The sequence below is a fragment of the Carassius auratus genome, unplaced genomic scaffold, assembly GCF_003368295.1.
Source record: "Carassius auratus strain Wakin unplaced genomic scaffold, ASM336829v1 scaf_tig00215163, whole genome shotgun sequence".
Lineage (NCBI taxonomy): Eukaryota > Metazoa > Chordata > Actinopteri > Cypriniformes > Cyprinidae > Carassius > Carassius auratus.
The window spans coordinates 647,341-662,762 of record NW_020527959.1 but is presented as its reverse complement, the minus strand read 5'-3'; the positions used below and the strand labels follow the sequence as shown (position 1 = coordinate 662,762).

General features: G+C 38.3%; 1 protein-coding gene across 3 annotated transcripts; it reads left to right on the top strand.

The window, feature by feature from the left end:
• The first annotated feature begins 1,649 nt into the window (after positions 1 to 1,649).
• LOC113093831 (netrin-G1-like) lies at positions 1,650 to 14,346 on the top strand. 3 transcript variants are annotated; one of them, XM_026259408.1, is made up of 4 exons: positions 3,491 to 4,551; positions 5,532 to 7,241; positions 9,132 to 9,266; positions 13,586 to 14,346. In XM_026259408.1, the coding sequence occupies exons 2-4, from the start codon at positions 6,986 to 6,988 to the stop codon at positions 13,822 to 13,824; spliced, it is 630 nt and encodes a 209-aa protein (XP_026115193.1). In that variant the 5' UTR covers positions 3,491 to 4,551; positions 5,532 to 6,985; the 3' UTR covers positions 13,825 to 14,346. The 3 variants fall into 3 exon arrangements, 2 of the variants coding, with proteins under 2 accessions (XP_026115193.1, XP_026115192.1); XR_003287911.1 differs by lacking the exons at positions 3,491 to 4,551; positions 13,586 to 14,346 and adding an exon at positions 1,650 to 1,676 and having other exon boundaries at positions 7,074 to 7,241; positions 9,132 to 11,290; XM_026259407.1 differs by lacking the exon at positions 3,491 to 4,551 and having other exon boundaries at positions 4,586 to 7,241.
• The last annotated feature ends 1,076 nt before the right edge of the window (positions 14,347 to 15,422 follow it).

Below are 15,422 nucleotides of genomic sequence, written 5' to 3'. Positions count from 1 at the left end.
CACACACACTCCTGCCCATCACTGGTTGATCCTGGAGACTCAAGTAACCCCAGAGTGCATAAGTTCAGATGGTAAAAATCAATGGAGTATGCAATAAACATAAGCAGCCTAATGCGTTTCTGCATCAGGCTTCACAATTCGATTCCTGCTCCCCTACATAATGGAGAGTTCCAGCAGGTGAAGGGGGCCGAAAACTGCTGTGATTGAAAGGTAATCTAATGACATGACACATGATATCTTGCGTCTGTCTCAGGCGGACGACTGTCCAACTCAAAAGCGGAGAGATGAATAAATAAATACATTTAAAAAAGAGGTTGTATTGCACTTACATGAATTCATAAGGATTAATGTGCACCGTGACTAAAAGCCTGACTGTATTTAAAGCAAAGACAGCGGGCAGCATGCTCTGAGTGGTGCTGTGTTACACTGTTGATGCTGTTTTGAGTTTATTGAGATGTCTATATGTGTTTCTGTGGTGTCAGATGCAGCATCAATATGAGACATAATTTTTTCTCATAGAATCGGATTGAAAGAGGGAGCCAAGTGTTATTAAAGTAAATATAGAAATAAATAAATCACCCTGAAAAAAAAACAGCCAGAATACCATTGCAACCACTTTTTTCCATCAGAAATAAAAGGCTAGAGAGAGAGAGAGAGAGAAAGAGAGAGTGCTCTGTGAATGTATTGCTGTTGTACTATTGATATAATTTGGCATATATAGACATAGTTAAACTTTACTCTAAAGCAGGGGCTTCAAACTGGCAAAATTGGCACACCCTGAAGTCCACAAGGGGGTGTAATAGGGGGTCAGCAAAAATTTTAGGGTACGGAAAGTGTGAAAATATAACAAAGCAGTAAGTATTACATAATTTCGCTTAATTTCTTCGAACAGGATTGCTTTTTTTTTTTAATTAGCAGATGTGAATACCAATGCATGATGTTAGAGTTTGTATTTCCTTGGGCAGATTGACCTCTTCATTCTCTTACCTCTTAAGTCCTCACACGTGTTCATTGGAGGTGCCTGCAGCCTTTATTTTCCTAGTCATTTCTCAGCCTCCCTTCCAAAGGTCATACATTTGGTTCTCAACTGTCCCTGTGAAGCAGAGATCAGGGAGAGAGCTTAGATGGTGCACACTAGATCAGTGGCACATGGCAGGGGCATGAGTTCAGTTCTCGTTCTGCCACCAGAGCATTGTCTCCAAGAGTTCTCCGAAATATAGAAAAATTCCAAAGGGTCCGCTTGATTGAGAAACAAGGCATCCTTCCCTTTTATTTATTTATCTTTCTTTTATTAAGAAAGTTGATGGTACACTACATGTTCCTTTTTTTATTTGCTCTTTTTTAATTGCAAATATGTTCTGCTGTTATCAATTATTTGAAATGGTTGTGTCAAGGTTTATTATTTGTATGCGTTCTGTAGCAAGTGTAGTGAGAGATGGACACAAAAACCAAGATGACATGTTATGTGCCTTGTAGATGTTTTTATTATTATTTTTTACATTTATTTGTCAAGAAATGACAAATGATTATTAACATTTTGTTTGTTATTATTGCATTTTATTACATTTTAAAAGTGATTTTTGTTGCATTGCTAATGCTATTTACTGACTATTTGCTAATATGTTCTTTTTCTCTCATCTCTCTTCCAGGTCTGCCAAATAGTGTTGGTCCAGTTAGTAAGTAAACAAACTCATAGATCTATATCAACCGGAAGTGCGAGATGAACAGCTTTTTTTCTCGCTTCACTTCAGGTCCAATTCTGGTTAAACATCTATTTCTGATTTTTATTAGATCTTTCAAATATAAACTGTGCAACCTAATCTGATTGTTGGAACAGGGTTAAGTTAAACTATTTCTAGAAAACAGCAGTTTCCCATAGTAAAGTTTATGGATGGACTCATTCAAATGCTCACTTACGATTTGCATGCATTTAGAATACCATGTTTTTTTTATATTATTATTATTATATATGGTACTGGGGGTGTAAAGCTGTTCAAGATCTCATCAGAAGTAGAAAGAGGGGAAGATTGTTTTAACATAAGAAATGCGGGTCTATGTTGTATTATCCGGTCCTGCCAAGGGCCTCATAAGCCACCAGACAGATAGAGTTACAGGCACAGCGAGGTTGAATGTGAAAACTGGAGCCACAAGGATATTGAACAAGTCAGAAAGCATGTAGAGCCCTTAATATTTCCACATGCTTCACTTCTCCTGAGTTCAGGACAAATATACACATTTCCTCTTTAGATAGATTGGTATAATATATCATAGGTGCATGGAATAACATTACACAAATCAAATATTCAATAATGAACATTGGAATTTTTACAGGATTGAAAGGAGTCTGATTTATACATAAAATACATTTTGATGTTGCCAGTAAAAATAAATGCACTAAAAGTTGCTCTTTTCATCAGAAATGTATGTCAATCCAAGTGGACACCGCCTTCTCCTCTCCTCACATGTGTTTTGTAATTGGCCGTATAGCATGGCCTGTGCTGTGCCATTTCTGCATGAGCTCACTCCATTATTTATTTCATACATCATGCTACAGTACCATGAACATTCATTCACTGTCCTCGTGAATTTACACACCTCCATCCAGAAAGACACAAAGAGGAGACACTCACAATGCAACCAGGGTCCCAAAAAGCTTGATGTTACTTTACTACTAAAACCGTCCTCTGACCATCACTATTACACTTATAAACACAATTCTCTCTTCCTTCACAAAAATATAGAGAGTGCTTGTAAAGAGTGTCCTTGAGGACAGAGATGTGATGCCCGAGACAGGAAAAGAAAACACTGCAGTTTCCTCAGAGTTGCTTGAGGGTAATTGAATTCTTTATTGACTTTTCCCAATTCTATTTCAAGTTTATTAAGCCTGCCAGTATTGCCTAATGTAGGCATTAGAGCAAAATTAATATTTTAAGATGAGTTTTTGGCTCTACAGGATTGCATTTCATTAATAGGATGGCATTGATTAAAATATGTCACTTCTCATTTATCCCATTTTTTTTCCCAAATATAAATCTTCCTAACAAAATTGTTAATGAATAATTCCTAACTAATTTCACTAACAAAAACATTAATGAAGAGCAGATGTGATGAGCATCACTCCTAATCTCTTGCTAATAAGGAACACATTTTATATCAATAATAAAGCTCTCAAAGAGAGACGAGAGCTTTATTTGTCCATCACTCTGAGGTCAGATTCCTTCTAAACTGATAGTGACTTGGTTGTCCATTGCTGCATGCTCACTCTTTGTGTCTCACTGGGTAAGAATATGAGAGAAAACTTCCACGAAAAAGGATTGTGAAAAAAAAAGTGTTTCTCCAAATATTGGATTAGTTTGCTGCATCCAAAGGGTGCATTTATGTTTTTAATTACTTAATTTATTATTATTATTTTACAAATAAAAACTAAAGATGGAGAATTATTGGAAATAATTGTTCATTAAAAAAAAAGATAAATTAAATGTATTGATGAGATGATGCTGACAAACCAAGTACTAATCTAAAGAAAGAGAAGCACTTTATGATCTTGACAAACCCTGAACTCACATTATCTTATTAATCTTAAACAAATTATTTGTTTTTCATCTTTAATTTTTCTCATGAAATATTACTGGAGCTTGAACTGAAAACTCATAGTTAAGTTCACGGAATTCCCCAAATCACATGGACAAATAATAATTTCTCCCAATGTGATTGGACATAGAAGCCATTTCATAATGGGTCTTCAAGATGGTTTATTCTGTCAGTAACCGGCGTTTGCATGCATTCCAAGTCCCCAAACACCATGCTATGACCCTGGTGAAAAAAAAAAAATCAATTTCAAATTCATAGATATGTCCTCAATGGAATTCCTGCACCCTGTCCTCGTTTCACGTTCCCACACACTGAGGTCAACCATGAAGCAGCACATAAGGGACTTAACCATGTTTGTGTTGGATGGATGGAGCATTTGGTTTGGTCCTCTCACTTTAGTGCTGCCTCTGACATTGACACGAGACTGCTCCATTCCCAGCCTTAATATTTCCACCTCTAAGGAAATGAATTGTATGTAATTATGAGGATATTCCCATCAAATTTTCATTTATTTTTTGTCATACAGAACCACACTTCAAATGAATCTATTTGATAAATTGAACAAGCAGCTCAAGCAACCATGATTACACATACACATAACCCAGTCTCACATGGTTTACCCGAAAGACTGATGCAATTTCTCTGCATCACTGTCAGCCTTCATTTCCATGTATTAATATAGAGTAAGCCACAAAACACAGCTCAATTACATACAATCTCTAAAGATGATCTGTGATTGGTCTATCGATTGCTTGTTCTCATCGAGCATAACAGCTCAACTTTATGAATGACCCATCTGGAGATGTCTGTAGCTGTTTATGTGTACATGAGTCCAGACTGGACCAGTCCTAGTGCATCTAACGTCTGACAGCCACTGCATTCAATTAACACCTGATTTCTCCTGTATACATGCAGTTCGGCAGAACATTTCATCCCTAGGTGTCGCTAACCGAAATCAAGGTAGGGTCAAATTTTAACTTGGATACAGTTTCCTTTTATCTGTCTCACAGAACGATTTTTAGGTTGTAGTAAGAGTAAAACACATTCAGCAGAAGTTTGCTGACAGCTAGTCTTTTTTTTTTTTTTTTTTTATATTTGTTGTACTGAATCATTCCAGATGGACAAAAGTCTTCTTTGTGATTTTTCTCTTTCAAGTACCAGTTTCTGAAATGTCTGAAAGCTGTGAGATTTTTGAGCAATCAGCGTTTCTATGAAACAAGCTGAACAGCCATAAAGACACACACACAGATGATTTAAAGTATTACACCCTCCATTTTAATTAGGCATCGGGCTCTCTCTTGGGCCCTCTCAATATTTTCTCAGACCTTATGGGGAGTTTTCATAGTTGTTTTAGGTAGACTGATTTAAGGTTGTCCCTTGCGCAGATGCCCAAAAAAAGAATCATCACACAAACAACGGTGCTGAATAAACAGCGTTTTTGATTGAATTGGGGGGTTGGAGCTTAGTAAAAGACATAATGCTTACTGCGCCTGGTTTGTTTTGTTACTGCAAGATGAGCTGATAACTTTGGGATTGTTCTGAGCCCTGTTGTTCTGCTGCTGTGTCGGACTGGCAGCGGGACGTGGGGATCTAAGCCTTACGCACTCTTTCACAAGAAGTCTGGGAAGCTCAACTACACTAATGCCAGCTGAGCAGTTTCTGCCAGCAATGCAGGCTTTTTCTTTTCTAAAGCCATCGAAAACTTTCAAACCACGGCAGCTGCAGGGAATGGAATGTGCACTGTGCAAATTTGTGTTGTTTTTGTGTCTTTTTTTATTATTCATGACAAAGTAACAGGATTTAAGTAGACTAGATTCTTGTTTTATTTTCAACTTCATGCTTTTGGTACTGACAGTATCTAGTGTTCATATTATCATTAGGGTTTCTGTTGATTTAATGTGTTTTTATTTGATTTATTTTGTCTTTATTTTGTCTAATAGCTCCTCAAGTTGCTTTGTCAACCGTTCCTTCTTTACAAGTTGCAAACAGTAAGAGAGGTAGGAGGACTCGATTCATATATTATGTTTCAGTGTATGTTGTCCGAATTACCCCCTTCACCATGCCCTGAATGAATCCAGAGTCCTGTACTCTTTGTACTTGCAGAACACCTACCCTTGACCCTACTATTCCCACTTTTCATAGTATCAAGATATACCAGTAAAAATATACTGGTTTTACTGTATTTACTTAATTGAGTACTTTGTTGTATGAATAGCTCCATCCAGAATCATCATGGAAGCTCCGTACCAAATGCTTTAGAGACATTAAAGTCTTTGAAAATGGAGGACTTGATGAATCAGGAGGGAAGTGTTCAAATCATGTTGACTTTGTCAGATTAACAGGTTATAGTGTTTCTCATCTGAGTGTGGAGGAGAACACTGAATCTGATATAATTGGGCAGTGGCTCACATACGAGAAACCTCTACATTTTTTTGTTAAAGTGGGCCCTCTAAAACAATTTCCAGGCAGAATGATTGACATATCCAGGCAGCTTCAGAGATCATTTTACTGGAGATATCTCTGTTTCACGTCCTTTAGTCAGTGGATGGGGAAAAATGCTGCAGAGGAGGCCTGACCTCAATCCAGATCTCGATAATGTGAAGCCCTCCATTTCTCCCAAATGCCCTGGAATCATCTCATGAGTGAAGGACACGGAGGCTTTATGAGCGTAACTCAGTGCAAGAAGATTTGTCAGACCCATTGGGTTGAGGGCACTGGCCAGTTGGTCCACCAAGTGTCCCTGGTAGGTCAGGTTAATGCCATCGGTTTGTTATGTTATGCCAAGAGCAGCATCCAAGCATAAAGATTCACTTCACTTTGAAAGTAGGACAGACTCCCTGTGAGTCCTGGATAAACATTGTTTGGTTTCTTTAGAGGCTATGGGGAAATAGATAGGAAGTTATTTCTTATTTGCTTGTGCTATTTCTCATTTTGGAGCTGACAGAATCAATACTGAAAAAAATGCTTTGTCTTTCATTTTTACGGCAGTAGTTTTGTGAAGAGGATACAGTTTGTGTATCCGTCTTCGACCTGAGACGCTTTGTTATTTCGGGGGCATGGAAAATAGAAGCCATTGTTTTATTCTCATGTTTAAAAGTTCCAGCTCCTTCACTACACCCTTCCATCATTTCAGTGAGACAACTCTCCATGAGCAATAGAATATAAATACAGCGGATGTAAATTTCAAATCGCATGTGCATTAGCATTCTGCCGAGATTGAAAATTGCATCTGTTCGTGTTTAACGTCCGTGTAACATTCCTGTTTTTATTTTCCTCTTCATCCCTATGGTTTGCTCGAGGTGAACTCTCTAATAACAACGCCGCTTCTCCATTCATCTTACGGTGATCTTACATCTAATACCGCTTCTGCTGTTTCAGACCATCTAAACCTCGCATGCCATGGTGCCTCTCTTCTGCAGCGCCGCCGCAACTCGCACACACTTACCCTAAACACAGCCACATGTCTCTCCCCTTTTTGCAAGACTGCGAATGTTTCAGTCACTCCAATCGCTGCAGTTACATCGAGGTGCTAAACACCGTCATTTGCGTGAGCTGTAAGCACAACACTAGAGGGCAGCACTGCCAGCTGTGCAAGCTTGGATACTACCGCAATGCCTCAGCAGAGCTGGACGATGAGAATGTTTGCATAGGTCAGTCCTCCAGCACTCCCATCCACCAACACGGCTTATCGCACATAACACCTCTCCCAAATCTGCCATCTGGCCTTCTGTTTTTATTGCTCTATCATCCTCCATCTCTTCACTCCCTTCTCTGTGTCTGTCCATCCCTCTGTCGTCACCCGAGTGTGTGCGTCAGCAAAGTCACGTTGATCCACATCCCTCCAGTCTTTGACTACAAAATCAGCAAGTATGACATGATGATCCACAACAGGGTAGGACAGGAGACATTGTAGGGAAAAACAGTGTAATTTGTAATGTTTGTTACAAAGCTAAGAAAGGGAAACGAAGAAGGTAGAGCAGAGAACAAGAACAGACATTAAGAGATAAAGAAAGCCAGACAGGAGTTATTGTGAGACAGAGGTGATGTCTGTCATCACACTTCCCCTGTGAGGTGTCTGGGAGGGCTGGCACCCACAGAAAAAGGTGCTTTGTGTTGCATATGTCACTCTCAGAAAGTAGAAGCAAGAGAAAGAAAAGAGCAAGAGAGGTGTCTGGGAGCAGGTCACGACTTCTGTGACTTACACACAAATCTGTAGGTGTTACAGGTCACAGACTCTGACCTCCACCTCAACCTAGCAATATCTGTAGTCACAGGAGGGCCACAGAACTGTCAAAATATGTGAAAAGTGCTTCTTGGAAGAGGTTTATGCTAGTATTTTAGCAAAGCATTAATAATTAATAAGCATTAATGTCTTCTAGTCTGTAGCAAAACCTTAAGGCTGTGTTCACACTTGTAAAGAGTTCTGTTGTGCTAGGCATCTAAAAACATTGATCAATTTATACTGAAAAGAAGTAGGGGATTTTTAAAAAGGAATGATTCACACAACCGTTACCAGAAAAGACATTACACATATAAGAGTTTCAGGCTACATATCTAAGTTCTTCAAAAAATCACAAGATAATTAATCAGATTCTCATTTGAATTGATAATATATTTAAACTTTTAGCTCAACATCTGCCAAATTATTTGCAGTCTTTGTTCAGATATGTAGGTATTGAATGGCACTTCAGCACCATAAGCAGGTTAATTTGCCAGATGTCTTTGGGTGATCCACGACCTGGAAAGTTACTGACATTGCCTAAAACTTATTGTCAACATGAAATCAAAATGTACCGTATACTGGGACAAAATCAAGCCACATTGTCTTTTTTTTCTGATCAGTATCTTGTTTTACTCGGAAATGTACCATTGAAAATGCCACTTCATTTAGAATTTAATAAAATAGTCACCTTAAAAGACATTTTCTGTTGTATCAAAGGATTTAATTATGAGATATTTCTGAACAGAATCAGTGGACAACAATAGAATTGGTTAATCAGGAATCCTTCACCTTGTGTCTGTCTGTTTCTCTTTCGTATGTTCCCTGTCCCTCATGCAACCCATTTATTTATATATAGTATTTATTTATAGTATTTTTTTTCTTTTTAATACACTAAACAAAATATAGCAATATATTTTAGGAAAATTATTCAGAGTGCACAGTGCAGTCATTCGGTAATAATCTACGCTTTTGCATTATTGGACTTCCAAGATGTTAAACATTCCCAAATATTCATTTTCCTTAGTAAACTAAATGCCATTGTTTCCATTTTCCACCCTCACTCACCATCCCCAGCTGATGCTTCTCATTTTATCCCTTTGAAATGGTAGATGTGAAGTAAATATTCAGTTACACATGTTATAAATCTGTCCTTTGTAGACTAGCAATGTGCATGAAGGAAGCAGCAGAGGCCCATTTTGAGCAAAAATGCTTTATGTGTAGAGGGACAGAGGGACTTTACTCATGAGCTGATCTGAGAGGCTGAAGACCACAGACCCCATCTCTCCACTGTGTGTATTTGTGTGTCTTGTTTCTACAGACTGTAATTGTAATCCCTTTGGCTCAGACACTGATCGCTGTAATGGCACAGGATATTGTAAATGTAAGGAGGGAGCGACAGGGGCTAAGTGCCATGAGTGTCTGCCAGGATATTTGTGGGACAATGGCTGCAAATGTAAGTAGAACCTCCACCAAACCTGCAGCTTCAGTCCCCTGCTCTCTTTTGCCTCTCTCATTCTCTTACCCTCCCTACCTTCTTATACCTCTCTCTCTCTCTCTTTACTTTCTCTTTTTGCTGCTGCTTTATTGGCTTACCCGGGAATGAGCAGCTTGGTTCGCTTACAGCTCTTGGAAAAAAAGATTGAAAAAACTTGGACTGACTTCCATTCAAGGCTCAGTCACACCTGTTATACTGCTTTGTTAGTAGTTTAACTGCAGAATTAATTTTGAAAGAATTATTATAATCATTTATTAGCATAGTTTTTATTAATTGTATTATTGTGTAATTTTTTTTTCAAGCACAGCGATAAACCATGTAAACAATCCTCGGGCACAATCCCATGCACATGCATTTGCGCAGATGAACACAGACAGTTGAGCTAATACTTGAAGTGAGAAGCACATTTGACGCCTGCGCTGTTTTTTCTGGCTGTTTGCTGTTATGGCCACACTGTGATGGCTGGTTCTGCTCTCTTGGCTCCAAGCGCTGTGGTTGAAACGATCCGTAGGTCAAGTATTGATTTGTATTCTTCAATGGGCTTCCAGCTGCAAAGGTCAACATTTACAAAAGCCGCAAATATCTCAAAAGGACGTTGGCTGTAATAATGTGAGATGGACAGTGCAGTAAATATGTGTATATTAAGTTCAATGCGGCTTTGAACCCAACCCTACAAGGCAGGTTTATTGTGAGAAGCAGAAATTCACAACATCACACATGTCACAAAATTAAAGTAAACCCCAGAGTGTTTGGTGCAAATAGTGACATGTGGCAAATGGACTCCCATTACTGTCTGTTCTGAGAGATATATTGGAAAGAAATAAAGAGGTGTGACTCTTTAAACACATCCATCATTCACCAGCATGAAGATCCATTTCAGTTGATGGTATGCACTACATACAGTAAAGCACCATAACCACTTTCATTTGATGTTGTCATCAACACAGACACTTTTTGTTAGATGTCCTAGACAAGAGAATAAAGTTTGTTGCGTTCATTTGATTCAAAGTCCCAAAGGTCATAATGTGTGATAAATGCAATCTAAGGCTCATTTTCCTGATCCCGTCTATCTGTATGCAGATTTCGGTATGCAATTAAAGCTCAAATCCTTCTTCAAATAAGCCTTTTCTTCACAGTGAACCATGCAGTCTACTGCTGTTCTCAATAAATATTATCCCTCTTATCAAAAGCAAACCCAATAAATTGCTCAATATATTCTCCTATTACAGTTTATTTGCATGCATGGAAGTTAATTGTGAATGCAGAATTAGAGGTTGAGCACATTTTTCCTGCTTGTGAATGCACATGCTCTAATCATACAGACCTTCTGTTGCTCTCTTTAAATAGGTGCTTATATTTATTAGATGAAATGCATTCTCGTGCATGAGCTCTAGAGAGTATGGCGTATGCTATAGAGGTTAAACTGTTGGTAGGATCAATAGCAAAGTAAATAGTTTCCATGCCCCCCTCGACTAGAAAGTAAAGATGTTTGTTAGCACCCATAACAGCTATAAATCACTGACGTGGCTCTTCTTGCCTCAGCACCTTTTCCTGGTCATCAGGGGATATCAAACTGAGGAGACAGAAAGAATTGTACCACGGGGTGAACCAAAAAGACCTAGGCTCTTGAGAGATACATTACCTGCAAAACTATGCCTCTTTTAAGTCTTTCTTCAGATAAAGCACAATAACACTCTTGCCAAAGGCCACAGTTGTGGAAAAGGCAATCGATCAATTTGCTCTCTTTCCCTCAAAGAAGAGGTGTTCTAAATCTCTTTCCACAGACACAGACTACTCATTACCTCTTCCTTCTGTACAATCTCCTTTTCGTGAACAGTTTGGTAAAAGGCAACATCGATGTCTCAATTGCAAACAGTCAATATGTCATACACTCCTAAAGAATCACTTCATTTATAATATAATCTACATCTACTGTTGTCTATACATGTTTTGGACAATATAGGAGATTGAAAATCTCCTATACAAAACACTCTATCGATAAAGCCACTTTAATAAGCAATACAGTTTTTTTCATCTTTTGATTCAGAATTTCTTTCCTAAAGGTCAGACTAGACATGATTAGGGGCAGCTGATGGTCATGTCATGATTACGCCAGTGTAAAACGTGCACTATAAAAAAACAAATAAACAAACAATTGGAAGTAAATACATTTTGTTTTGAATAAAGATTTTTAGCGTAAATTTGACAAAAGATACATTTTGAGGGAAAATTGTTTTAAAGTAAATTCTACACCATTTTTTTCAGTGTTCTGTTCTTGTTAGATTATCCTATTAAGAAAATATCTAGATGAACTAATCTAAACTAGATAATATAATCTAAATCTAAATTCAACCTCAAGTATCTTATGGAGATTTCCACTACATGGTACGGCATGGTACAGCTTGGTACGGTTCACTTTTGGGGGGTGGGGGAGGGGGGGTTCGAGCTGGGTATAGTACCTGGTATCTGGTACTTTTTTAAGTAACACCTCGGTTGAGGTTCCAAGTGAACTGTACCATTACCAAAACGTAATGAGTCAACTTTACTGATCACGGATTGGCGGACTTGCATCACTGAACTTGAGACAAACACAAAAGAACCACTAGATTTAAATAAGCATAGTCAGCAAAGGATCAAACGCAACTGTTTTGAATGAGTGAACCTTTTTTTTAACAACCAAAAAGTTTTGTTGTCTTTTGCCGAGGTACAGACGTTCCTATCATTGATAGCTGAGGAGAGGATCAAGCGAGAGCTTGATGGGGTGATGCAGAATGAAAAAGTTTTTTTTTTTTTTAAGCAGTCTTGGCAGTAGAGGCCACTAAACTGCAGTCGAAACACAAAATGTGCCGAGATGAGCCATGCCGTACCACTGAGCAGTGACGAGTTGTACCACACAGTGGAAAGTGCGGGCAACTAGTACCTTGTTATAATAATGCCCATATATTTCTGGGCATGCATTAATTTATTTTAATTCAATAAATAATTTAGCTAATTTTAATTTTGCTGTAAATTATTTTACTATTATTATTTGCATCATTATCATTATATTAAAAAAAAAAAAACATTTCAGTACATATTAAACATTAAGAAATGTATGATTTGCTTACACATACTAATGAACACATTCAGTCTTTATGCATATTAATTATCGATAATTCAAATAGCTTGTTAATCTTTCAGGTACAGTTTATGCATCTTGTTTTTTACTATGAGTCTGGGTTTTCACTAGGGAACAATTGATCTGCATCATAAAAAAACTCGGCAGTGATGAACAGAGGGAATTATGGACACATACAGGGGCTCATTTTTCCCTGACTCAACCACAAAGCCTGTACCCACACAGGAGATGGAGAGAGAGGAGCTGGAGACCATGTAGTTCTGCCAGCTCCCTAATCAGCCTGTTATGACTGGGAGAGTTACACCTCCTTTCTCTATCATCCAGCTCTTCCTGTCAGCTCAGTCCATCCCCAAATAGCTCAGTAACAGCCATTAAACAGATGCTGCAAAGCACAAGACCTCTCAGAAGCATTCCCCTGAAAACTGATAGAGGCCGATGTTTGTGTGTTAGATGATTATTTTCCAATCAGCAGGATTACAGTGCTTTGATGAAGACGTGAGAGGCATGGCTCGTTCATCCGTTTTTATTTGTCTCTGTTGGTTTTGCTGGTTTGCGCTGGAATGTGTTTGCCTGAAGCTTGCTCAACAGCTTACGTCCGAGGTTTGGCCGTAGTGTCCCGTTGATAAATATACTAATGCACGTGATACACCTGTGGTTCAATGTCACCTTGGGATGCAGAATGCAAGTCATTGTCAGGGGTTTGGAGAAACCTCTTCTGTGTTAATGCTCTGGGTTAATGGCAGCGCTGAGGTCTCTGAAAGACATTTTCTTTATTTTATTTTATTTTTTATAAATATTTGGAGGTGACCGTTGAGCATGGATGTCTTTTGGGATTTTTTTTTTTTTTTTTTTTTATCAAATCTCAAGAGTTCATTTTTCTGTGAGAAAAAAAGTCTATCAATATTTTCCACTTATGAATTTCTATTAATAATGATATTAAGTTTTCTACTTATGATTCATTTCAATCAATACTTTGCCTGCACTTTGTATTGACTCCTTCTGTCTATTTTCAGCATTAAATGAATATATGATATCTCAGGACAGAGCTCTATGTAATAATAGAATTGTTCATACTTGTTTGGGTTTAGCCTGTGTGTTTGTTGGGGGTGGGGGGTGGATAGGTTGTCTTCTACTTACCATTTTCCTCTCAATGCCACAGCCCAGGTATGCAACAATGAACTTCTGCGTTGCCAAAACGGCGGTGTGTGTGTCAACAATATCCGTTGTCAGTGTCCGCCGACATACACCGGCCTGCTGTGTGAGAAACCGCGGTGTGAAAACGAGCCAGGCGGCTGCGGAGGGTCGGACTCGGGCCAGGCTTACCTCCACCCCCCTGGGCTGATCTTGCTTATGCTGCTGTCCATCCTGGGTCCTGTTTTCCTCGTGGAGATCTGCTAGACCACAGTCCTTTGAGAGGCAGATCTCCAACTGTCCAGCTTCTTCTGTATGAGCAGCGCACCAGACGCACCGACACCCGGCCGGCCATGTGGAATGTGCCCAAACATCAAAGCGAAATTTCTGATGATGACAGACAAAATACAATAAACAATGCATCAATAAAAATAGTATTTATAAAACTGATTCAATATAAAAATCGAAAATTTAAACAAAGAAAACATCAAAGTGTTATTTATAGAATTTACCAGAGCATATGCTTCATGAAGCAAATAAGAGGAAGTAGAGACTAAGCCAGAACTAAGCCATAATAGATACTCACTCCTCTAACAGAGTGAGAGGGATTGAAGCGGACAAGACTCATCCCTTTCCTCCCTTTATCATCACGTCAACGGGAGCTGTGCCGCCTCTCACCTGAGCCATTCTGGGTATCATGTTGGCTGTAGACTGCTTTTGGCTATTGTGACACGGAGCGATGGAAAACTGTCCGGATTGTGTGAACTGGCAATTACAAAAAAAAAAAAAGAAGTAATAATATGGAGAGATACTCAAGTAAAGAAACAAGCATTCTTTGCTGTCAGTGTATTGCGGATATAAGGAAATCTATTCAGACTGTCACATTTGATCTGCTTACAAATTGAGCTCGTCCTGTCAACACGTCCCATCCATCCCTAAAAAAAAATTAGAGTGTCCTTTGTGTCAAAAGCCCCGTCCTTCCTTCGCCCTGTGCTTTTGTGAATGTTATTCTGTAACCCTTGATATATTTTTTTATATACAGTATATATATGATTTTGGGGTTTTCCTTTCAGTCTGTGTCATGTTCGTCACACTCATGTGGCACAGCCCCTTATCCTCCAAACAAATATGTCTAAAAAACCCATGACTTTGAAATGTGACTGTTTGCTGAGGCCACGGTCAAAGATGTATGTTTTCACCCAAACAGATGAAGTGCTCAGACAGTCATCAGTGTATTTAATTTTTGTATTAATACAGAGCTTATTTTCTTGACAGAGTAAAGATGTAGAACATATACTTTTTTGTATTATTGCTGAAATGTGTTTAAGGGCAGCATTTTAGTGCATTCGATCAAGATGCATAATGAATTAAATATCTGATTATGTTCGTCTGAAACTTTATTTCATTTACATTTTTTTTTTCCTTCAGTTGGATTGTGAAGTTTTCCTAAAGTATATTGGCAACGTGCTGGCATCAAAGAACATCAGTTTACATACAGTATATATACTGACTTGTAAAAAAAAGAAAATCACACCAAAGGACATTCTAAATGTTTTCTTGTTGCTTTAACACTGATAAATTTAAGTGAATAAAACTTTAAAAGGACTTTATGTTGCTGTGTTGTACTGTTTTATGTGTCTTTCATTGCAAAACGAAGAACGTAAATTGTCCCTGCAATGAAAGCGTGATAAATAATCGCATTTCTTTATATAACACATGCATATAAATTGCATACTTTGCAGAATAGTGGAAAATGCTTTAAGCCTCAGAATTTTCTGCTCTCCATTTATCTCAAATTCAATACAGTAATGATTTGTTTCAGTGTAACGCATTATCAGATGGGCAGAATTAAATATTAACAGCTA

What these genes read in the sequence shown, in the direction of transcription:
- LOC113093831 (XM_026259408.1), top strand. Translation starts at nt 6,986, where the DNA reads ATGCCATGGTGCCTCTCTTCTGCAGCGCCGCCGCAACTCGCACACACT. An exon ending in CGATGAGAATGTTTGCATAG is followed by an intron (nt 7,242 to 9,131) that starts GTCAGTCCTCCA and finishes TTGTTTCTACAG; the next exon opens with ACTGTAATTGTAATCCCTTT. An exon ending in GTGGGACAATGGCTGCAAAT is followed by an intron (nt 9,267 to 13,585) that starts GTAAGTAGAACC and finishes TCAATGCCACAG; the next exon opens with CCCAGGTATGCAACAATGAA.